The sequence below is a fragment of the Delphinus delphis genome, chromosome 19, assembly GCF_949987515.2.
Source record: "Delphinus delphis chromosome 19, mDelDel1.2, whole genome shotgun sequence".
Classification (NCBI taxonomy): domain Eukaryota; kingdom Metazoa; phylum Chordata; class Mammalia; order Artiodactyla; family Delphinidae; genus Delphinus; species Delphinus delphis.
Genome location: NC_082701.1, coordinates 26,425,680 through 26,450,847, shown reverse-complemented (window position 1 = coordinate 26,450,847; position 25,168 = coordinate 26,425,680). Strand labels below are relative to the sequence as shown.

General features: G+C 38.1%; 1 protein-coding gene across 1 annotated transcript; it reads right to left on the bottom strand.

The window, feature by feature from the left end:
- Positions 1-1,260: 1,260 nt before the first annotated feature.
- DDX52 (DExD-box helicase 52) lies at positions 1,261-24,439 on the bottom strand. The gene is made up of 15 exons (XM_059996527.1): positions 24,349-24,439; positions 23,090-23,288; positions 18,649-18,776; positions 17,479-17,664; positions 15,478-15,621; positions 14,687-14,798; positions 13,790-13,862; positions 13,091-13,294; positions 10,572-10,662; positions 8,103-8,225; positions 7,819-7,969; positions 7,574-7,649; positions 5,351-5,422; positions 4,681-4,773; positions 1,261-1,815 (listed from the first exon to the last, which is right to left on the bottom strand). Exons 1-15 carry the CDS (start codon positions 24,433-24,435, stop codon positions 1,758-1,760), a joined length of 1,797 nt encoding a protein of 598 aa, XP_059852510.1. The 5' UTR covers positions 24,436-24,439; the 3' UTR covers positions 1,261-1,757.
- Between the last annotated feature and the right edge of the window lie 729 nt (positions 24,440-25,168).

The window sequence follows — 25,168 nt, the reverse complement described above, 5'->3', positions numbered from 1 at the left end:
GATGGGTGATCGCACAGGAGAAAATACTAAAAAAAAAAAAAAAGAGGAAATAAAGTCAAATGAAGGGAGTATTTCAAAGATCATAGACCACATGACTCAGGATGTCAGCGTTCCACGGTATTTCCAGTCCAGGTTAGATGCTGTCCTGTGATGACTCAGCACTGTGGCCTTATGTCTAACACGGCATCTACCACACTATTTGTTCCTTTACTTTATGCCCACTATACTGTAAGGGCAGGGACTGTGTTACCAAGACTTGTATTCCTAACCAAATATATAATGTTTGTTAAGGAATATATTTTGTGAAGTTATGACGTGTCAGGCACAGTGCTGGGTACTTATAATCTTGAGACATAGTCGGTATTACCCTCAATTTCACAAACAAACTGAACCTCTGAGAAATTAAGAACTTAAAACAACTGGCAAGTGGGTGGCACCAGTACACCTACTTCCAGAATATATTTTGAGTCAAGGCTCTGTTTGCAAGAACAAAAAAATCACAGGCTTCTAAGTATTTCTTGCACCTTGTAGCAATAGGTCTCCATTTACATAAATTCTGAAGATGAACAATTTTTGTCTCATCTAAAATATTTAAGTTGAAGTCTACCCATCCTGACTCTAGAATAAAAGACTGAGGATACAGGAAATAAATAAGTGTAATTCAAATGTTACTGAGAAAAGGTTATCTATATTATAGTATTACAGTACTGATAACTAACATTCATGTCAGGCACCATTGCAAGTACCTTACATGTATGAAGTCGATTTTTCATTCCACTGTACAAAACTAGCAACTGAGGAAAATCTACTAAGAGTGAATAGTCTCTATCACTGTACAATCATAATCCTTTACCTTCGGCAGAGACCTGCATACTATCTGGATGAAGGGCCATAAAGCCTTAGGAAAGATAAGCTGTAAGAGAAGGAAGCCAGAGGTGGATCAAGTAACAGGAACATTCTTCCTTATCAGGATAAAATGTTTATCACTTTTCGAGCAAAGTCATCTCAAATGGAAAGAGACAGGAAAGAACATGGTTAAATGATGGAAAATGAAGTAAGAAAGGGAGAAGCTGACCATAATCTTATAGCTGCAACATTATGAAGGTAAGGTCTGAGCTACGATAGGGATGAGGTAAAAGATATTTATATATAGATCAAAGAATTTAAAATTCTAGTGAACTTGAATAACCAGCCATATAAAAGGCATCTTGTTGTGGCTCATATCACAAAAGGCCATCAACAAATCAAGAAACAGTGAAATAAAGAGAGCAGTAGGTTTATTCTTGGTAGACAGCCGGTGCTGCTTCTTGTCCATCCAAAAAAAAAAAAAAAAGTGGGTGGGAAGGGGCATTCAACCTCAAGACTTTACTTCGCAATGTGGTTCCAAACGCCTCTCCACAGCATACACGACACGCTCTTCCACACTTGAAGGGAAAAATCCAGTTCACCACATTTGGGTGTTGTTATTTTTAGCATAAACTTTTGTTCTTCTGTAAGAAGCATGGCTCTGGATTCAAACCACATGAATGTCAATGAATGTTTTTTCCATTATATAATCATTTAAAAAATCACCTATGAATTGAAACTTGACATGATGCACTGATAGTTTAGGATCATTTTTCACTAGTCCCATGTTCTTGTAGTTGATTTCAAATGTTTGGTACAGGTGATTATAAGACAATGTATTCCATGAAAACAACATTCATGCTGGAATCATAAAATCACATTTGTGATATAGTCTTTTTAGAAGTCTGTTTTTAACTTTTGTCCTCAGGAGTTACTTTCTTCTTGCTGTTCTGACCAGTGACCTTTTTCCTGTGACAATGAAAGGAAAGTTGAATTAGAAATTTTTTGTTGTTGTTGTTGTTTTTTTTTGGCTGTATGCGGGCCTCTCACTGTTGTGGCCTCTCCCGTTGCGGAGCACAGGCTCCAGACGCGCAGGCTCAGCGGCCATGGCTCACAGGCCCAGCCGCTCCGCGGCATGTGGGATCCTCCCGGACCGGGGCACGAACCCGCGTCCCCTGCATCGGCAGGCGGACTCCCAACAACTGCGCCACCAGGGAAGCCCTAGAAATTTTAGATATATGTACTTTCCAAAACTCTACCAGTTTAATAAACATTTACTGAAACCTCCTGTATAATCAAGTATACAAGGCACTAGGAACACAAAGATGTGTCTTTGCCCTTTAGAAAACCACATCCAGGTAAGTGAGACAGAAACACCACAGTAAACTACACTACAACATGGTATAAAAGACAGATTCTGATCCTGAATTAATAAGAAGAGTTCACATTGATTAAATGCCAGATACTGTTTATAAGTCGTTTATATGTATCAACTCAGATAGTCTTCCTAACTTACGAAGAAGATTCTATTATTATCCTCATTTTACAGATGTGGAAAATGAGGTGGAGTGGTTAAGTAACTTGCTGATCATCACACACTGGTAATAAATATTAGACATGACACTGGTAAAAATTTTAGACATGACAGTCTGATTTTAGACTTTGGTGAATGGTGAATGCCATCAACTAACTGTTAACACAGGAAAAGGAAAAAAAGTTTTGAGAAAATAATCAATATTCACATACTACAGTACAGTAATGCAAAGTTCTTAGATGTGTATCAGTTCATTTAATCCTCCACCAACTCTGAGTGGCAGAGTTGGTATTATTTATATAACCATTTCCATTATATATAGGGGAAAAGAGGCTTAGAGAGGTGAAGTGACTTGTGCAAAGTCACACAGGAAAAGGTGTTATTAGAGCCAGTTATTCTGGCTCCAAATCCAATCTCCCCTACGCCCTACTATACCAGTTTGAGTTTGCAGCGCCTGAAGTGACACCCATTAGGCAACAGGCTTCAGGTTTATAGCTCAGTTGGGAAGCTGGGCTTGAAGATATGGACTTAAGATTTATCAGCATAGAGCTGAGGCCACAGGTGTGGGTAGGATCATTAAAGCAACATCTACAGTGGAAAGGTAAGCTAGATCAGATCTTGTTTGTATGCTATGTTAAGAAGTATGGCCTTTAAATGTAAAGAAAATAGAGACAGAACCAAAGCATCTTAAGCAGGGGGCTAGTGACAAGGTTTGTAACAAGTGTCCTCAAAGTCTTAGCGCAGCTTTAAGTTTTAATAACCTCAGATCATTAAAAGCTACAAACTTACAAAAATCAGCAATTAAACTGTCATTATTTAAAATATTGATTTTATTTTTACAGTTCAACACAGCCATGATCTTATGCTCTAGACAATTTTCGACCTTTGTAAAAACTTTTATCAGCTGCGGCTCAGTGCCTGAAAGGACTGCATTTCCAATCCTAGCTTTGAGATCACCCAAAGAATGAGGTTCTGATGTGTATGCAACAATTCTGCAGCAGCCCACCACAAGAAAAAGTCTTATGAGACAGATAAGGTGACCAAGCAGGGCAACCTTCTCTACCAATCCACTGGTCTGTCACCCAGGAACTGTTGCCACAAAGAATAAAAATAAAAATGTATTAAGAACGCACAAAACTGAATAAGTACCAGTTAAATTAAAATAATCTTTCAAATGATGTAGTTTTATAAGGTTGTAACATTTATTCTTCCCAAGTTATTAAAGCTTAAAACCACCGAACCCTTTGGGACACTCTGTACAGTCTATGTACTGGGGCTGAACATTATTTCCCACAACCAATACAAAATGCCAGGCAGACTCTTTCACTCAGAAGGAAAGTGCAGGTTTTCTCGCCTGGGTTCACCTTGTTCCTTCTACATGCCTAAATTTTACCCATCCTTGAACATAATTCTACTTCCTTGAAACTTTCTGTAACTACACCAATCCATAATGATTTTTTTCCCTTCTCTAAACTTCTGTTTTATTTAAAAATTATTATCTAACTTTTCTCATGTATATTAATCTCCTTTCCCTAACTTCAGGAAAGGGGTCGTCTCATTTTACATCCATTCATACACCTCACTACATATTATATATGTAGTAAGACTGAAGGTGAACAGTAGAACTTGGTAAATGCCTACATTTTATATATGTTATATATTAATTGGTACTAATAGAATTTGAAGAGTGTCATTTTTCCTTAAATAGTGGAAAGAATAGTACTGTGAAATCCCCTATGAAATCATGTAGTTTCCTGGCAGTAACAGGCAAAAAAGGTAGTCCTGTGTGTATGCTAAAAAAAAAAAAAAACCTATACTTTAAAATCCTCAAAACTTCAGCTAAATGACTACAAATTTACTCAAGTCATACTGTTCAGAGGTGTTACAATGTGCTTCAGCATAAGCCCAAGATCCTACTGAAATCCTGCCCAGAATATGGAGCTTGAAGGAAGACTCCATCAATGTGAGTCAGCAGTCCTAACTACTGGCCTCAGTAGTGTGCCCAGATACAGGCTGTGTGGAGATGGTGGACAGTGCAATTCTAATTCATAGTGAATTGAAATCATATTTTCAAAGATGGAGAAATACAGATCATTAATATACAGATAAAGAAAAATTCCAAGATTGAATTATCCAAGTTTCCAAATCACAGGCAACCTAAGATATATTACTTTTATTACCTTCTATAATGGACTGTAGACCTATCAAATTCTACTTCTAAAAATCTATCCTAAGGAAAAATAATGCTTACGTTATAAGAATATGCCAGAATCAAACAGTAACTTTTACCATATACTTACCGTTTATCCTTAGCTTTTTCTAAGAAATATTTTGGAGTTGTACTAATGCTCTCCCTTTCCAAAGGCTTCTTAATCATCTTTTTCTTTTGTTTACTGAAAGTTACAAAGAAAGAACTGAATTAACTGCAACTTAATTTAAAAGAGCTAAAACTAGTTTTGGTTCTTTGGTTCACAAAATTCGTTTCCTTCATCCACTTACAGATTTACAGTGACACCACTGTATCCACTTTAATATACTAGGTTACCTAACAGCATCTAGAGAGGTAACCCAAAGGGATGATAAATTCAACCAATTTTTTAAAAGGCACTGATTATGATTAAAATATGTCGTGTGTCACTCTTATATCTTGTGCTAACAAACACTAGAGTTTGATTTTGGCCAATTAACTGCTTTTTATCAGTTTTATGAATTAGAACAAAATCTCAGCATATTTCACTCATGTTGAATAATACTTTAAAAATCTGAATACTTAAAATTTCAAGGATGAAAAACTGGCAGGGAAAGAACAGACAGTATTCACACATATTTAAAAGGAAAAATTTTAATCTTAAAATGTTCTAAAAATAGTACTATTATTAGAACTATAATGTATAAGAGTGTGAAATCAAGAATATATATGTAAAGAGAGAGAGAGAGAGAGAGAAGCTCCAGGTAAATTCAAGATTGTACCTTAGTAGTTTCTGGAAACCTTTTATGTATTCTGGGACAGGACATCCGGCCTGCTGGATAACATTGGCAACACTGAAAAAGGTACCCATAAACGTAAATTTGTATCTTGTCAAACTGATGTTTATGTACATAAACCCTCTGCACAATACAAGAGGAATTAAAACTACACAAACAAAAAAGTAATCCAGTAAAGTGTTCTGATAAATTATTACCAATTATTACCAGATACAGTCATATTGGATTACTGAGAGAACGGTCTGCTGGACTGAAATCAATGTCTTGATGAAAATTTTAGATAGCATCTGTTTCTACTCAATATTTAACAAGCCCTAAAAAGCTACTAAGCCCAGTATTGGATGAGACACTGACTGAAGTCAGAGTCATACTTAAATTTATTAAATGATAAAGCTTGACATGGTCTCAAGCTTCTCATGTATACAGTAAGTCCCCTACAAATGAACCTTCAAGTTTTGAACTTTCAAAGATGTAAACATGCATTCGCATGCCCAATCAGGTAAATTAGTTCACATGTCTGGCGTACACTGTCATATGCATACATCCTCTACAAGTGGTTGTGCTTTTGTGTACTTTACTGTACAGTACTGTATAGAGTACAGTAGCACAGTATCTTTGTTTCAAGCCCAGGGTGTCCGGAAGCAAGCATAAAAGCAGTGGTGACGTAGCTGGTACTGCTAAGAAGCACCAGCTGTTGTACTGTACTACTGTACTTTTCAAGGTACTGTACTGTAAGATTAAAAATGTTTTATTTTGGGGTTTATTATGTATTATTTGTGTGAAAACTATTATAAACCTATTACAGTACGTACTATATAGCCGGTTGTGTTAGCTGGGTACCTAGGCTAACTTTGTTGAACTTATGAACAAACTGGACTTAACGAACACACTCTCGGAACGGAACTTGTTTGTATGTAGGGGACTTACTGTAGTAACTTATTCAATCCTTACAACCCTTTGTAGTAAATACTATCATTATCCCCATTTTCCAGATGGAAAACTGAGGTACACTGTTGTACCGATATGGGGGTCATCAGATGCACATGCTTGGAGTTGCTGAGAACTCAGGTGAATCTAGGCTATTGGAATGTACTCCCCTACACACCACATGTGAAAATCTGATCACAGCAAAATCAAGGCTGACAGAGCCAAGGCTCAGAAGGCACGAAGCAAAATCTTCGCCAAAACTGATAAACAGAATAAAGTACAAACTGCCTACATCCACAACTCAACTTCATTTGTTAGAAATATGAACTGTTGCCAATTATCATCAGCCTAAAATTTCTGTAGGCAGCCCAAATGTAGGAAACTCCGCTTCTATATTAAAATCTATGACGATGGGCTAAATTAAGATTCTAAAAGTATATCTATCATAGGTTACCCAGGCTTCAAGGGGCTACAACTGAATATTAGAGTGTGTTACTAAAACAGTTTTTCCTCTATGACAGGTGATCCTGGGACTAAACATAAAACTCCAGCTGCCCCTAAGAGTAATGGGAAGAATACACCCATGCTAAGAGATCATTTTGACGGGGCTATAAGAGACTCAGGGGTTAACTTTAAACAATTAATCCAAAACCTTAATATTACATTTTGAGTAATATCAAGTGAAGACTATTGGGAGAATTCTGTGAGTCTGAAACTTTTTTTTTTTAATTAATTAACTTTTGCCTGCATTGGGTCTTTGTTACTATGCGCGGGCTCTTTTTAGTTGCAACGAGTGCGGGCTACTCTTCGTTGTGCACAGGCCTCTCATTAAGGTGGCTTCTCTTGTGGAGTACAAGCTCTAGGTGCACAGGCTTCAGTAGTTCTGGCACATGGGCTCAGTAGTTGTGGCTCGCAGGCTCTAATGCACAGGCTCAGTAGTTGTGGCCCACGGGCTTAGTTGCTCCGTGGCATCTTCCTGGACCAGGGCTCGACCCCGTGTCCCCTGCATTGGTAGGCGGATTCTTAACCACTGTGCCACCAAGAAAGCCCGTGGGTCTGAAACTTAATGAATATTCCATTGTGAATATTTCCAAAATCTAACAATGGAAGGGCAAAAACGAGGCCCTTTGATCATTTTTCTTTTTTTCATGGCTAAGGTTTGTTTGACTAATACCATAACAGAATTTGGGACACAGCCATTTTGTAATTATCCGTTAACTGTGTATGAGAATAATGAATCAATTTTGCCAACTTAATGCTAAATTTTTTCTCCTAATTTACCTTCTTAATAATGGTTTATCATCTTCAGTGAAAAACGTAACAGCTTTTCCTTTATGCCCGGCTCTTCCAGTTCGACCTAAGAGAAACCAGACCATTAAAAAAAACCTACTTTTGGGAGGAATGGGACCTTCAAGAATCACATATACAAATCACTGGATTTTCACAGCACTAAAAACTTGAGCATGCTGAAGGGACTGGTAGTGGTGCTAAGAGAGGTGAGTAGAGGGGTGGGGCACACGACTCACCTATCCTGTGGATATATTCCACTGAGCTGGTTGGAAAGTCATAGTTGATGACCAGGTTCACACCTTTAAAATCGATCCCTCTGGCTAGCAAGGCTGTACAAATAAGAACCCAGATTTTTCCTGCTCTGAAGCTATGGACTGTGTTATCTCTCTGGTTAACAGAACATATATTAAATGTTTTAGTACCACTCTAGGAATGGAAAACAAGTACTTCATAAATTTAATGCCAATTAAAAAAAATTTAGTTGTTCTTTATTGCTTTGAAAGTATGCATTTGACTTTACCTGTTGCTGAGTTCTGTCTGCATGAATAACATCCACATTAATACCTTCATATATGAGCTCATGAAAAAGTTCTTTAGCCCTTTCAATGGACTGAACAAAAACAAGAACAGGTGGATTGAAACCCTAAAAGAAAGCATACATAATCCATAATCAAGAATATAACTGCAGTATTTCATATGATTTTAGTTCATTTTAATTTAGAAATTGACAAATTTCTTAGACCAGAGGTCCAAGCCTGCCTCTGTCTTCCTCACCATCCATTCTCTACAGTGTGGTTCTTTCTCTTGTTGTGGAGTACAGGCTCTCCATCTAATTCCAATAATCTTGTCTAATTAATTCCCCTTCATCTTTCTACAGCAATGGATGCCCACTCTTTGAAATAATCATCTGATTGCTTCTGTGCTTCAGAACATTTTTGTTTCTTCTTAAAATGTAATAGCTGTCATTTTTTAAAAAATAAATTTATTTATTTCATTTATTTTTGGCTGCATTGGGTCTTCGTTGTTGCGTGTGGGTTTTCTCTAGTTGCGGTGAGCAGGGGCTACTCTTCATTGTGGTGTGTGGTCTCATTGTGGTGGCTTCTCCTGTTGCAGAGCACGGGCTACAGGTGCATGGGCTTCAGCAGTTGTGGCTCACGGGCTCTAGAGCGCAGGCTCAGTAGTTGTGGTGCACAGGCTTAGTTGCTCCACGGCATGTGGGATCTTCCTGGACCAGGGCTCGAACCCGTGTCCCCTGCACTGCAGGCGGATTCTCAATCACTGTACCACCAGGGAAGCCCCAATAACTGTCATTTTAATCTGTTATTTATCCTAACTGTGGGTATTCCCCAAAGCTTAGTCCTTGGTTCTCAGTTCTTTCAATATAATCTTTATCAAGTTCCATAAAATCTCAGTTATCAACCAGCAGCCCTAAGCAAATGATTTTTAGTTTTTACATTAATATCATCAAACCCCACCTCTCTCTCAAACCAGCTTTCTATATTTTTGACTGTCAGCATTAGGGCTTAACCTTATTATTTTGGTCCACGCACCCTTTCAGAATCTAATGAAAGAAAGCTATGAAGCTTTCTAACAGGCAACCACACATTCACACAAAATGTTACATATAATTTCAGAAGGTTCACAGAACTCCTGAAGTTTATACATGGCTAAAAATCTCTGGTGTATAATTCCATTTGAGTATCTGTGAAAACCTTAAATTTCCTACTGCCAAATGATATCCTTAAGAACATTAGTAAAACATGCACATAATAGCATTTATTATGTGCCAAGCACTATTGTAAGTACTATATTTCTATTAACTCATTAATAAAACAAAAAACCCCACTCTAGTGTCCTATTCATTAATGCCCCAGTTCTCTAAGAAACCAGGAGAGTGATGGGGGGAGATTCAGGGGCAGATATATACAGGCATACTTTGTTTAATTGCACTTTGCAGATATTGTGTTTTTTACGAATTGAAGGTTTGTGGCGACTCAATGTTCAGCACCATATTTTTCCAACAGCATTTGCTCACTTCACGTCTCTGTATCACATTTTGGTAATTCTCACAATATTTCAAACTTCTTCATTATATTTGCTGTTGTGATCTATGATCAGTGAGTGATCTTTAATGTTTCTGCTATGACTCAGTGAAGGCTCAGATGTTGGTTAGCATTTTCAGCAATAAAGTATTTTTAAGTTAAGGTATGTACATTGTTTTTTAGACATATGCTATTGCACACTTAATAGACTACAATATAGTGTAAACATAACTTATCTATACACTGGGAAACCAGAAAATTCCTGTGACTCACTTTATTGTGACATTGGCCTTACTGTGGTGGTCTGGAACAGAACCCGCAGCGTGCTGGTATGGAAAAAGGAGGCATTCAGGGCAGCAGGTAGGTCTTTCCCTGGCCTACCCCAAGCTGGGAACAGAAATCTTAATATATTCTGAGAGGAGAGCCTCTCCCCTTCAAGACAAGAGTTGCTCCAATGTGCTTCTTACCGATTTACCACTGGATTACTAAATATGACGCAGGAATAGCACTCAACCTCCCTTTTTTTTTTTTTTAAGTTTCTAAAACCTTTTATTTCAGCTTAAATATGGAAACAGCCAGGGCACGGAGGGGGGCCCACCCAGGAATCCTGTGGCAGGACCCCCTCAATAGCACACAGCTCAGGGACCCAGGCCACAGCACTGATCACCCTACCTGGGGACAGGGAGGAGAGCTGGGGGCCCTGCAGCCAGTTCTGGATGGGAGTTAGGGTGTGGGCAGGGAGAAGCTGGGACAGAGAGACCCCCAAGACTGCCAGCAGGAGGCGGGAGACCCAGCAGAGCCCCATCAAGGGTCTGCCAAGAAGTTAAGCGCTCATAATAAATCCGTCTTCCAAGGCTAGTCATACAAGTAATTGCTAGTAATATTACACCTAGTAATACAAGGCTTGGTGAACATTAACAAAACTCAAGAATGTAGTCCAAATATACCTTTTTAACAAGTTCTCTCATGGCCAGAAGTTTTCCAGTCTCAGACCCAACGAAGAGAAGCTCTTGTTCTACGGTCTCTACTGCAGAATTCCTAAGAAGAAAACATCCCTTGTAGTTTGCAAGAGCCAATTTTTGTTTCCCCCCTTGAATTCTAAATAAATGAAAAAATTTACACACAACTCCAACAGAATGACCTTTTCCACTGTCAATATAAGTACTGAATTATTTATATTTTAACTTAAAGACAAAGTTGTTATTTTTAAATGTTTTATTCATTCTTTTAAAAAATTTTTTAATCCAAGTATAGTTGATTTACAATGTTATATTAGTTTCAGGTGTATGGCAAAGTGATTCAGTTATGTGTGTATATATGTGTGTGTGTGTGTATATATATATTATTTTTCAGATTCTTTTCCATTATAGTTTATTACAAGATACTAAATATAGTTCCATGTGCTATACAGTAGGACCTTGTTGTTTATCTATTTTATATACAGTAGTTTGTATCTGCTAATCCCAAACTCCTAATTTATCCCCACCTCTGCCTTTCCCCTTTGGTAACTGTAACTTTGTTTTCTATGTCTGTAAGCCTGTTTCTGCATTGTAAATAAGTTCATTTGTATCATTTTTTAGATTCCACATATAAGTGATATCATATGATATTTGTCTTTCTCTGTCTGACTTACTTCACTTAGTATGATAATCTCTGGGCCCATCCATGTTGCTGTATGGCATTATTTCATTCATTTTTATGACTGAATAATATTCCTCTGTGTGTGTGTGTTTAAGTGTGTGTGTGTGTGTGTGTGTGTACACCACATCTTCTTTACCCATCATCTCTCAATGGACATTTAGGTTGCTTCCATGTCTTGGCTATTGTAAATAGTGCTGCTATGAACACTGGGGTGCATGTATCTTTTCGAATAATAGTTTTCTCAGGATATATGCCCAGGAGTTGAGATTGCTGGATCATATGGTAACTCTATTTTTAGTTTTTTAAGGAACCTCCATACTGTTTTCCAGAGTGGCTGCACCAATTTACATTCCCACCAACAATGTAAGAGGGTTCCCTTTCTCCACACCCTCTCCAGCATTTATTCTTTTTTTTTTTAATTTTTATTGGAGTATAGTTGATTTACAATGTTGTGTTAGTTTCTCTAGCATTTATTCTTTGTAGACTTTTTGATGATGGCCATTCTGACTGGTGTGAGGTGATACCTCATTGTACTTTTGATTTGCATTTCTCTAATAATTAGTGACGTTGAGCATCTTTTTATGTGCCTACTGGCCATCTGGATGTCTTTGGAGAAATGTCTATTTAGGTCTTTGAATGTTTTGTTATGATTATAAAAATGTTATCTCAAGAAAATTTTAAAAAATAAAGACATAAACAATAAAATAAATTACCCACAATTCTACCATTTTAGAATAAACTTTGACATTTTGCTGTGTTCTAGTCATAAATTTTCATGTGTCTAATTACTTACAGAATCTTTCTAAAAGTAAAATTATTGGGTAAAATGAGAACATTTTAAAGGGGGTTGTTACATATGCCTAAATTTTTTTCTAAATGTTTAGCAAAGGTTTATTTATTGACAAACAGTTGGGGTGAGGTATCTTTAGGCTTTATTAACACTCTGTACTATGTATAAATACTTTTTCCATTCTGTTATCTGCCTTTATAATTATGTTTATGGTTAATCTGTTCTATTTTTCTTTTTATACACAGGAGTTTTATGTTGAAAGTAGACAGGATATTCTTTACTGTTTCATTTGGCTTCTGTTTTACTTAACATGGTACTACAGGCACCTTTTCATATAGCTACAATCTTCACTCTGACCATTTCATGCGTTGCATTATAGTATATCAAGTGGCAATATCATAATTTCATAAGACTTTTCTCTATCATTTAGCATAAAGGCTCCCCAAAATATTTTTAAAAAGCAATTATAAATCAAGTGGCTCAGTAACGTCAGCTTCCTTCTCTGTGGCCCTACTTTGTTAAGCCATCAACGAGATTAAATCCTTTGGGTGGCCACAGAGCTCATGTCATACTTTGTGGATTGGAAAAACCAACTAAACGCATGAGGATAGGAATATTAATATGACAATATGAGAATCTCCCTTTGGATTATTCTAAAATAGAAAATGCTTAATCAATCTTGACTTTAAAGAATATATTTCTTTCAGTCAAACTCTTTTTATCAATCTTAACCCACACAACCTATCTCTTTTAGTCTAAAATAATGACTTGTGTTTTTTTTGTGTGTGTGTGTGTGTTACACGGGCCTCTCACTGTTGTGGCCTGTCCCGTTGCGGAGCACAGGCTCCGGACGCGCAGGCTCAGTGGCCATGGCTCACGGGCCCAGCTGCTCCGCGGCATGTGGGATCTTCCCGGACCGGGGCACGAACCCGTGTCCCCTGCATCGGCAGGCGGACTCTCAACCACTGCCCCACCAGGGAAGCCCGACTTGTGTTTTTTTTAAAAATGAGTGGGATAATGTGGAAGAACAATTACCTTGCTCCAATGGAAACAGTAATGATATTATCCAAGTTGAGTCTGCACCACTGCTCAACATCATAGGCAAAAGTTGCACTGAACATAGCTCTTTTGACCTTGTGGGATGTGCAGGCCAAGAAAATGGAAGCCAGCTGGTCTCTGAACCCAGTTTTGCCATCTTCAAACAGTTTATCTGATTCATCTACTACCAGCCATTCAACACTAAGAAATAACAAAAAAAAACTTGTGGGTATTGAACTGAAAGATCCAAGATGCTTCACTACCTGTGGGAACAAATGAAGAAGTCCAACCACAATGATGCTTCTCAGATCTACATATCATACCAGAAAAAGGTATAAGAAAAATAAGCAAGAAAAAGGTAAAAACAAGATAAATATAAATTAATGTACCTATTCCATTAGCCCCAAAGATATGAGGTTCCACTGGCAATGACAGAAGCTCAGATAAACCTTATGAACGCCATCACCATTGCTGAAAGATGTGAAAATTTCTAGGGGAATTCTGTACTAACTGCTTATCGGAATCTGTTAACTTTCTTCCAGACCAGGATAGTTACTTTTCTATAAGTTTAATGAAAACCATTTTTCTCAGCATCAACATAGCAAGCTCCAAAGAGCAATAATACAAGTAACTGAGGACAAAATATAATCAATTTAATGAAAAACACACATAAAACACATTATTAAAGTAATGTACCTTGTTAAGTCTATTCCCGGAGGATCTTGCTTTAATAAATAGATTAGTCGATTTGGAGTAGTCACAAGAATATCTGTAAGGAAAAATAAATGGTACAAATTGCAAAAACAACATTCATCCCTCTTGAATTAGGGGATTAAGTCTCCTGAATTTCCGTTAATAACCTCAGGTGGGGAGAAGTGGTTATATGCACTACACCAACAACAACACAATAAGCTAATATACATATTTTTAAAATCCATCATAGCACAAACTACTATATCCTTACTCTCCTTTTATCTGATCTGCTTTCTCAGCTTCTAAGAGGCAAGAATACTATAATCCACCAATTTGCTTAACAAACATTTGTTTGTTTTTCAGGAAAATACTTTCCTTAAATGCAACTTTACTCAGAAGCTCAAGATAAAAGACAAATAAAACAGATTCTCTGGCTGATCTAAGAGTAGGGATGTAAATCAATCTTATCTGCAGAATATTTCCATGGCAGATTAACAATCAATAGAATAAGCAGGGATTCTCAACCTCAGCACTACTGGCATTTTGGTTCAGACAGCTCCTTGTTGTAGGAGGCTGACCTGTGTGTTGTAGGATGTTTAACAGCATCCCTGGCTTCTGTCCCTATACTAGTAGCACCTCTCCCCAGTTGTGATAACTTAAAATGTCTCCAGATATTGCCAAGTATCCCTGGGATAGAGGGTGAGGTGGGGGTGAAGGGCAGAATCACCTCTGCTTGAGAACCACTGGTATATATTTATATATCTACTGGGTGGGGGTGAGGAGGAGATCTCTTTCAGCTTTTCTAAAAATCAAACTAACTACACTTTAAGAACTTCTAGGTAGCGATTAGGATACCTGTAATTTCTAACTCCCTTACATCTCAAGCACGAAGCCCCTTACCAAACTTCTTAGATGATTTAGGTCCAAATTTCTTGGCTGCAACTGCTGCTTTGTGGATCATGTGTATCCTGAATCCTGTTCCCTCAGATATTTTTACTAACTCTCGGTGAATCTGAAACAGAAAATGATAAAAAACATTAGTTGCTAAAATACTTGGATAAGATGTATAGTCTCTTTTTCATTATTAACAAAATAAATCTAGTATCAACTCATGAATACCTGAAATTAAGCCCATAATCTGTAGATTAACCTGGAATCTCAGCATTTTGGAACGTCAATACTAAGTAAGATTCAGTAGTTTCTTCCGGTCTAGTAAACTAGTTCCAAGAGATAAAACCAAAACTCTTCCATTCTGTTACATATTGTTTGTAGAATACAGTACTGTTGCAAAACTATTTCATACTTAGCATGTATTTTATATTAAGCACATTGGGAGGGTAGAGTGGATCACTGTATAGTTTTACTTTCTCAAAAACTGAGATGAGGTTTCATTTTTCTAGGTGAGGAAAAAAAGTTTTAGAGGGGAACTATATATGATAGTAGCCTTCCAACTTCAAGGATCTTAGAGCATATACCAAAGTATAAATGTTAAGAACAACATATTTTATAAAACTGAAAAGACTTAAAAGACTGGCCCACATGCAGTAAGACACAGAGAAGTGTGCTTTGAACAGAATATGTGACCATGAGAAAGACATGGGCCTTACTCTTTTGGACCTTTCTATTACCCTCAAATAAGAAAGATGACTGACAAACACAAACACAACCTCTTCAGAAAGTACCAGTCATACCTGGCTGGCAAGTTCTCGTGTTGGTGATATAATCAGGGCTCTGAAGCCTTTGTTTGTGGGTTGTTTCAGGTGCATTAAAATAGGAATGCTAAAAGCCAAAGTCTTTCCAGATCCAGTAGGAGCAGAAGCCAGAAGTTCTCGACCCTAAAAACAGAGTATATTAAGTAAAAGGAAGAGTACATACATTTTTCAGAGCCCAGTCAAATAATGCTACCAGCCATAAAAATAACAAAATTATACATAATAAATCCAAACACTCACATTCCCATCACTCTTCTAACTTCTCCGATATTTGCTTTTCTACCCACCCCTGCTACAACCGCCCCAATAGAGTTTCTGAGCATTATTACTAAAGTTCATTTGAACTGGGTAAAGAAAGTAGATAACTAAAACCCAAAGATGATTCACAACCTTATTTCCATTATTTCAATTTTTCTTTCCCCTAAACCTCTTTATCAAAGCAAAATTACAAAACCAACTTTTTGACCTGATATCTGCATTGCTCCATCCTTAAGGAAGGTTTTAATAAATAACAGAATGGCTAAAAGTAAGAAATAAAAAGTGGTGAGGGCCTCCCTGGTAGTGCAGTGGTTGAGAGTCCGCCTGCGGATGCAGGGGACATGGGTTCGTGCCCCGGTCCGGGAAGATCCTACATGCCACGGAGCGGCTGGGCCTGTGAGCCATGGCCGCTGAGCCTGCGCGTCCGGAGCCTGTGCTCCGCAACGGGAGAGGCCACAACAGTGAGAGGCCCGCGTACCGCAAAAAAAAAAAAAAAAAAAAAAAAAGTGGTGAAAACCTGAGTGACAGAGTCATTTATAGGTGACAATCTTCAAAAAGTTACTGTGATTTTTTTTTTTTTGTCACTGTGATTTTTAAAGCTTTAAGTTAAGGTCACTACAGAAACAACCTTAAATGAAAACTAAAAGCAAATTTACTATAATGTCAGTCAACAACATCATTCAAATATATTCTTATTTCAGTTCCCAAAGAAAATGAAAAGGGTTAGTATGGATGAGGAGAGAGGGAACTCATATCCTTTGGCTACTAGAACTGAAGGCCATCTTGGTTATGTTGGGGAAAAAAGTCAGCTCTCACCACTACAAAAAGAAACCTCAGAAAAACTTAATTTCCAAAAGTCTAAGTTAACTCATACCTCTATCAACAACACATAAACAAATTATGGTATACTCATACAACAGAATACTACTCAGTAACAAACTACTGATATATACAACATGGAGGAATCTCAGAAACTGTATTAGAGTGAAAGAAACCAAAAAGAGTAAATAATGAATGATTCCACTTACATGATTCTATAAGAGGAAAAACTAAAACATGGCAATAGAAACCAGAAAAGTGCTTACCTCTGGGCGGGGGTCAGGTGAGGACTGAATGGAAGGGGTATGAGAGAACTGGCTGGAGTGACAGAAATGCTACACATCTTCACTGAGTTGATGGTTACATAGGGTATGCACTGTTGAAACTCAATGAACTGTGCACTTAAAATCTATGCATTTTTTTGGTACTTAAATAGACTTCAATAATAAAAAGTACTGGGATAAAAACAAAGTCAGGTTATATACAAGAATTCTGTATTTCTGAAATAGTTCTTGAATATTACAAACTAAATCATGGATGAAAAAACAGAACATAGTCCCTATCCTCAGAAGATTAACACTCTTAGTTAAATGGAAGAGATGAATATAATTAATGCAAATCCATAGTAAAGTGTAAGACAAATGTTGCAAGAAAAAGAAAACACATGGAGAACTGGGTGGTAGGGGAAACAGTGTTGGTAAAGGAAAAAGATCACATCTAGCAGTAGTGATCAAGACAAATCTTACGGAGGCACAGGTATTAGAGACGGACCTTGAAATCAAGGGTAGGATTTCAACAAGGGGAGATAAGGCAGAAAGGAACATTTCAAAGACAGAGGAAAGAGAATGAACACACACACACATACACATGCACGCATCCTCACTTACAGGCCTTCATACTCACATGCAGCATAACTGGAATGGCTTGCATTTGGATTGGCGTAGGTATCTGGAAGCCTGCATCTAGAATGTTCTGAAGCAGTCGAGAATTGATTTTAAATTCCTGGTCAAGTTGCTGAAATGTAGCAATTGGGTCAGGAAGATCAGTTCCTTGGACATGAATTTTATGTTTATTCCGGAAGAAGTTTATCTGAAAAGTGAAATAAAGGAGTCGCCATGAATGTGGTCAAATACCGTGTCAGATGTTGTAAAGCAACAGTAACGGTTTCTGGGATAAGCTTTAGTAACATATGAAACTTTCTGGTTAAATTCCAATCCCTACAAGATACAGATATTAGGTATAATTCGTGCCCTTTCATAGAAGGAAGACCTTCATAACAATGAAACCTATCTATCCACACTTTCCTCATATTAATGTCAATGTCATGAATAATGTGTTATTCACATTAATGTGCTACTGTCACAGTCACAATCTTATATAAACTTCTAGAAGGCAGGCACTGAATCAATCTATTGTCTTTATGTGGCACTTAGCAGACAAGTGCCAATGCTTTTTAATGATTACCCTAAACTCTACTTATTAAGACTGAGTGCCAAAAGCAGAATCAAGTGATGCTGATTTTTGTTGTTTTCCCATTCTCTGATCCAGACAGCCAAATTCTAGATTCGGGATTACTAACTGAGCCGAACAATACTCTCCATCTGCAATACGGCAGGAGAGCAGCAAACACGACAACGGCATATTTGTTGTTTCTTCTGAATTCTACTCCTCCTAGTCCCAAGTCATAAAATAGGTTTCTTAAGAATTCTAACTCTCAAATCCCTGTCGGAGGAAATCCTTCTAAACCAGTGTGAGCTTAACATAAAGGAGAAAGGGGGCCAATTTCATGTTTATCAAAAGGGAATAAGAAATTTTAAAAATTTAATTCTAAACACATCATCAATTTGGACCTAAGTTTCAAAATTTCAAGATACTTTCAAGAATTTTAAACTTTAAAAATTTCAGCCACAGCACAAACACTACTTTGCTTTAAGTTTCCATTAAAGTAAAATCTAATCTAATGTAAGTAATCTTCTAAACAAAACCATACTCGCTTTTACCACCAGAATAACTCAAGGATAGCGAAAAAGTCATTAGGCCAGAAACACAATTGGGTGAAGCCATTTTTCTAACCTTTTCTTTTCTGAGCTGCTCCAACTTTCCTGAAGTTAGTTTATTTTCTCTTTTAACTTTTTTATCTTCAATCTTTGCTTCCACAGATGATATCCACTGTATAGTAGAAACTTCTTGAGACGTAATTTCTAAAAGATATTTTTAAAAAATTAAAAGATTTTAAGTGCAACATTCTTAGGTGGCACAAACAGGCCATACCTTACCTTCACACTAAACAAAAGAAAAAGTACTAGTGGTTGCAACTAGATGAAAGAAAGTAATAGAAGGTATAAAAATTGGGAAAGGAGGGCTTCCCTGGTGGCACAGTGGTTGAGAGTCTGCCTGCCAATGCAGGGGACACGGGTTCGTGCCCCGGTCCGGGAAGATCCCACGTGCTGCGGAGCAACTAAGCCCATGCACCACAACTACTGAGCCTGTGCTCTAGAGCCCGTGAGCCACAGCTACTGAGCCTGAGTGCCACAACTACTGAAGCCTGCGCGCCTAGAGCCTGTGCTCTGCAACAAGAGGAGCCACCCAATGAGAAGCCCACGAACTGCAACGAAGAGTAGCCCCTGCTTGCCGCAACTAGAGAAAAGCCCGCGCGCAGCAACAAAGACCCAAGGCAGCCAAAAATAAAAATTAATTAATTAAAAAAAAAAATTGGGAAAGGAGAAGCAAGTTGTGTGTTGGTAAAATCAGAGCTCTGAAGCTCACTCTTTCCTTTTTCTTCTTTTTAGTTATTTCAGCTTTGTAATATGTACCTAACTGTACACTTGAAAACAATGAGGGATTAATTCAAAAACTATTTAAACAATAAGAGATGTCAATGAGGCAGCCAACTTTTCTATATCCACAACCAGCTAGAAAATAAATACGATGCAAGAAAAGATTTCACTTATAATAGCAATAAACACAACACAATACTTAAGGACTACTCAATATTATAAAGAGAGCAATTCTCACTAAATCTGTAAATAACACTACCTCAGTGAAAAGTAATGATAGGATTGTTTCGGTAACTGGAGTAGCTGACTTTAAAGTTTATATGGGAAAATAAATATGTACGAATACCTAAAAAATTCTAAGAAGAGTAATGAGCAAAGACTACTTCTGGAATTTCTTTTAAATTTTTTCAACTTCACCGATATACAACCAACACAATAAACTGCATATATTTAAAGTATACAACTTGAGGCATTTTGACATTATGTATGCACCTGTTAAACCATCACCACATTTAAGACTATTTCCATCACTTCCCAAAATTTCCTTGCGGCCCCTTACAATGCATCAGTCCATCCCTAGGTAACAACCTGTATTCTTTCTTTCTTTCTTTCTTTCTTTTTTTGGCTGTGCCGCACAGCATGTGCAATCTTAGTTCCCTGACCAGGGATTGAACCTGTGCTCCCTGCAGTGGAAGAGCAGAGTCTTAACCACTGGGCCACCAGGGAAGTCCCCTGTTTTCTGTCACTGTTGATTAATTAGCTTTTTTTTCCTGGAATTTTATATAAATGGAATCATATAGTATTTAATAAATTTAGTCTGGTTTCTTTCACTCAGGATAGTTATTTTGAGATTCATCCATGTTGGAGCATGTATCAATAATTTTAACTTTTTATTTACAAGTAGCATTCCATTGTATGGATATACAATTTGTCTATCCTTCGCTTGCTGAAGGACATTTGGGTCATTTCCAGTTTTTGGCTGTTACATATAAAGCCACTATGAACACCTGTGTACAAGTCTTTGTGAGGACACACATTTTCCTTCCTCTTGGGTAAATTCTAGGAGTGGAATAGGTGGGTCACATAGTAACTGCATGTTTATTTTTTTAAAACTCCTTTTCAATTTCTACCAGAAAAGTCTACTAGAGTTTTAACTGGGTTTGCACTGACTCTATAGATCACTTTAGGGAGAAAATATCCAGTTGCCCAATCAATAAAAAGAGTATGCCATACCACTCTACTGGAATTTATAAAGTAAGGCCACATTAATTAACACAAGCTGGTACTGGTGTAGGAACACAGAATTAGAAATCAATGAAATAGAATAGAGTCAAAAGATCCAAATATATATGGGAAATAAGTTACAATAAAAGTTGTATTTAAATCCAACAGGGAGAAGATGTAACATCAATGTATTAGGACAATTAGCTAGCCATCTGGAAAAAAATTAATTAGTTCCTCATTCATTCCTTATACCAAATAAAATCCCAGAGGGTCAAAGATTTCAATATAACAAAATGAAACTACAAATAAGAAAACATGGGAGAATTTTTGAAAAATAAGCTTAATGCTTAGAATGTAAAAACAAACCCAAAAAACCATAAAGGAAAAGATAAATTTAACACATAAAATGGCAATAAATAAATAAAGACGATAAGTGACAAGGGACAAACTAGAAAACATATCTGTATACATAGTATGCTAGAATAGAGCTAACTTCCTTAATATATATAAGGCCTAACAAATTAAGAAGAGACAGATGAACAATATTAACAGTAAAAAGGTGCAACAGTACATGAGGAGGCAAATTTATATAAAAAGGAAACTCTTGTACATGGCTGGTGGGCATCAACAATTGGAATGACTTCTTTTTTTGGAAAGACTTTTTAAAAAAATAAAATTTTGCTCCCTTTTATGAGACAGTTGGCATTAATAGACCTGAATCATTATTCACCCACAAGATCTTGAATTTTCCAATTAAAACTATATATATGTCTATCCACACTTGTTGCTAAATGGTTATAGGACATATCTGTGTGTTTCTGGCTGCCCAGGAAAACAGGGCAACCTAAGCTTGTGTCAGGTCTTTTTTCAATTCATCTCGGTGGAAGGCTTTATTAAACTTCCTTGTAGCCAGGAAAGTAACATGACTTGTTAACTATGAAATTCCACTTCTAAGAATTTATCAGACAGATATACCCACACATACACACAAAGTAAAACATTTATTGCAACACTGTAACAGTAAAAGTGAGGAAACAAACTAAAAGTCCATCACATAGAAACTTGTTAAATCACTTATGGAATGGACAATGGGATACTATGCTATGTTAAAATGAACAAGGCAATGCACTTCCTACTCATTCCAAACAATCTCCAAGATACATTGTTTTTTATAAAAGAAGTAGGGGTAGGGAAGGTTCAGAACAGAACAGCATACAGAGTACACTATCATTCACGTTTTTTAAGCGAGGTATAAATACATGAGAATAGAATATCTCTAGGAATATACCTAAGAAATTGATTAACTGTGGTTGCCTCTGGAGAAATAGGGGACTAGAGACAAAACAGTGGAAAGAAAATTTACTTTTCACCATTGTATAACTTTTTAAAACCATGCGTAAGTATTTAGTTTATTAAAAAGGTAAAATGGGGCTTCCCTGGTGGCGCAGTGGTTGAGAGTCCGCCTGCCGATGCAGGGGACGTGGGTTCGTGCCCCAGTCTGGTCTGGGAAGATCCCACGTGCCGCGGAGCGGCTGGGCTCGTAAGCCATGGCCGCTGAGCCATGGCCGCTGAGCCTGCGCGTCCGGAGCCTGTGCTCCGCAAAGGGAGAGGCCACAACAGTGAGAGGCCTGCGTACCGCAAAAAAAAAAAGGGTAAAATGGCTAGGAAACTTAATAGATGTAACAGACAAAGAAAAAAAGTAAATACTCCTATTTTTGAGTACAGAAAAAAACCTTGTGAAAAACAGGCAAGGTGTAAAAACAAACAAGTCACAAAACTTGAAATGTAAATATCCAACAAAGCCTATGAAAAGATGTTCAACCTTACCAGTTATCAAGAAAATACAGGGGCTTCCCTGGTGGCACAGTGGTTAAGAATCCGCCTGCCAATGCAGGGGACACGGGTTTGAGCCCTGGTCTGGGAAGATCCCACATGCTGTGGAGCAACTAAGCCCATGCACCACAACTACTGAGCCTGCGAGCCACAACTACTGAAGCCGGCGAGCCTAGAGCCCGTGCTCTGCAACAAGAGAAGTTACCCAATGAGTAGCTTACGCACCGCAATGGAGAGTAGCCCCTGCTCGCCGCAACTAGAGAAAGCCTGCGCTCAGCAACAGAGATTCAATGCAGCCAAAAATAAATAAATTAAAAAAAAATACAAATTAAAAAATAGCTTCACTCATGAGATTGGCTAAAATGTTAAGACCAACAGTACCCAGCATTGACATGGCTGTGGGAAGTCATTTTGTATCTGTTCAAAGAAAGAAGTGTGCATATCCTTTCACATAGTGAATTCACATTTAGGATGCTAATTACAGAAATACAGCACCTGTACAAAAAGATATATGTACAGGTATCTTATTGTAGCAATATTCGTAATCACAAATACCTGGAAACAACCTGAATGCCATCAACTGACAAATAGCTGTATACTGTCTGAGGTGTAATCATAAGCTTGCATAATTTCTGTAATTGAAAAAAGAAAAAAGAAAAAGAAATACGTCAAGCACTAACCTGAAGTCATCTTCTTCCTCTTTTTCTTGTTCTGCTCCCTCTTCCTTTCAGTTAGGCTCTCTTCATTTTTCTCTTCATCTTGTAGTTCCTGATGAGTTCTTGATGATTCACTCTCACCTGGGACAGACTTCTTGTTTCCAAAAAAGTCCAGTCCCTGTAGCACCTCCGAAGAATCAAAGTCATATTTCCTTTTTCCTATCTAAAACCCAGAAAATTTCAAATGAAATCTATAGACAGACTGGCACTGTTTTCACCCTAGCAGTGTTGGCAGTTAAGGGTGTGGGTAGAATGACTCCCCATCTTTTTTATCTTTCACCAAATATTTGTTTGAGCTGACAAGTGTGTGTTTGGGCAAATGGAATCCAAGATGATACCTTTTCTGACCTTATAAAAGTAATAATAATAGTCATAATAGCAACTAACACTTATAAGCATAACACATGCTGTCAGGCAGATTTCTAAGCATGTTTAGATATATTAAATTCCTTCTTCCTTCAACAACCCTAACGAGGTAAATACCAATATTACAGATGAGAAAATCGAGGCATTAAGAGGTTAAGTAACTTGACCAAGGTCTCAAAACTAGTAACTGGCCGACCCAGGATTTTACCTGAATAATCTGGTTCCAGAGTTCAAACTCTTAACAACTAGGCTATGCCGTCAGACAGAGAAAGAAGAAACACACGTGTTGCACACACACACAAATGTCCCTAGTCCCAATACCAAGAAATCTTGATATTCAAGATTTTCCACAATTGGGCCCTAACTACTCCCGATTTATCACTAATTCCCTATGTAAGATCTCCCATTTCTAAATCGCTCTTCTCATTGGTTACTTAACACGCCACGGAGTTGCGAGAATAAAAAAAAAACATGCCCACTAAAGGCATACGCATGCCAAGACAAACCTGGAGAGACTACAGTGAAATCATGTTCTCTCCGTTTGGGGTTTTTCAAATTCTTTTCCATCAGTTTCGGAAAAAAGATAACTTCTGAAAGTAGGATTCTAACTGTGCTTTGAATAAACTCAGAAAGGAGGCCGGGAGGAAACGTTTCCTTGCTAGACCCAACAAAGTCTAAAGAATGATGGGAAAAAGAGTTCATTCAGAAGGCTGCAGTAAGCTGAACGCCAAGGGAGGGAAAATGCCCCACAGCCAGGCCACGGGGTCTCCGAGTGCCGGCTCCCCCAGCAGCCAGTTCCTTCTCCGGCACCTGCCCCTTCTCAGTTACTCAGGCTTCTGACACCTTGCACACAGTACCTTGAATCGGGCAGCGTCCGCCGAGAAGCGTCTCACGTCGAATTTGGCCCCCGCGCCGAGCCGGCGAAACAGATCGTGAGCATCCATCTTTTCCCAGAATGCTCCGCGGTCCCACAGCGCCCGCGCAGAGGACTCCCCTCCCGGAAGGCTAGACCTTGGGCGGAAGTGGCTCCGGGGGGCGGAGCTTGGCGGCAGTGAGAGTCTGGGAGTTTTTATCGTCTTACAGTGCGTCGTTTTTTATTTGTTCTTTAAAAAAGTATTTATCAAGATCCTCTTAAGCCGGGCACTGTTCTACACTTTTAGGGATAGTTTGGTAAACAACACCCCAGGAATCTCACCTCGGGAAACATATTTTAGTGGGGATGGAAGATGTTAACAAATAAATAAGCAGACTAATTCCTGAAAAAGTGCTATGAAACAAAACAGTGTAATTGATAGAGAAAGGGAGAGGAGCCACTTTTAGGTAGGTTAGTTAGTTAGTTAGTTCATTCTGATGAAGTGATATTTGATCTAAGAGGAGGCAGCCTTTCCCAGATATGGGAAACAGCATTCCAGACACAGGAAACATTGTCTGAAAAAGGAAAAAGTTTTGGAACATTGAGAAAATAGAAAGAAGGCCAGGGTGACTGGAGCCAAGTTGCAGTGAGGGAGTGGTACAGACAGGGTTGAAGGGACAAATGAAAATCAGATCTCATAGACTTTTTTTTTTTGCGGTACGCGGGCCTCTCACTGTTGTGGCCTCTCCCGTTGTGGAGCACAGGCTCCGGATGCGCAGGCTCAGCGGCCATGGCTCACGGGCCCAGCCGCTCCGCGGCATGTG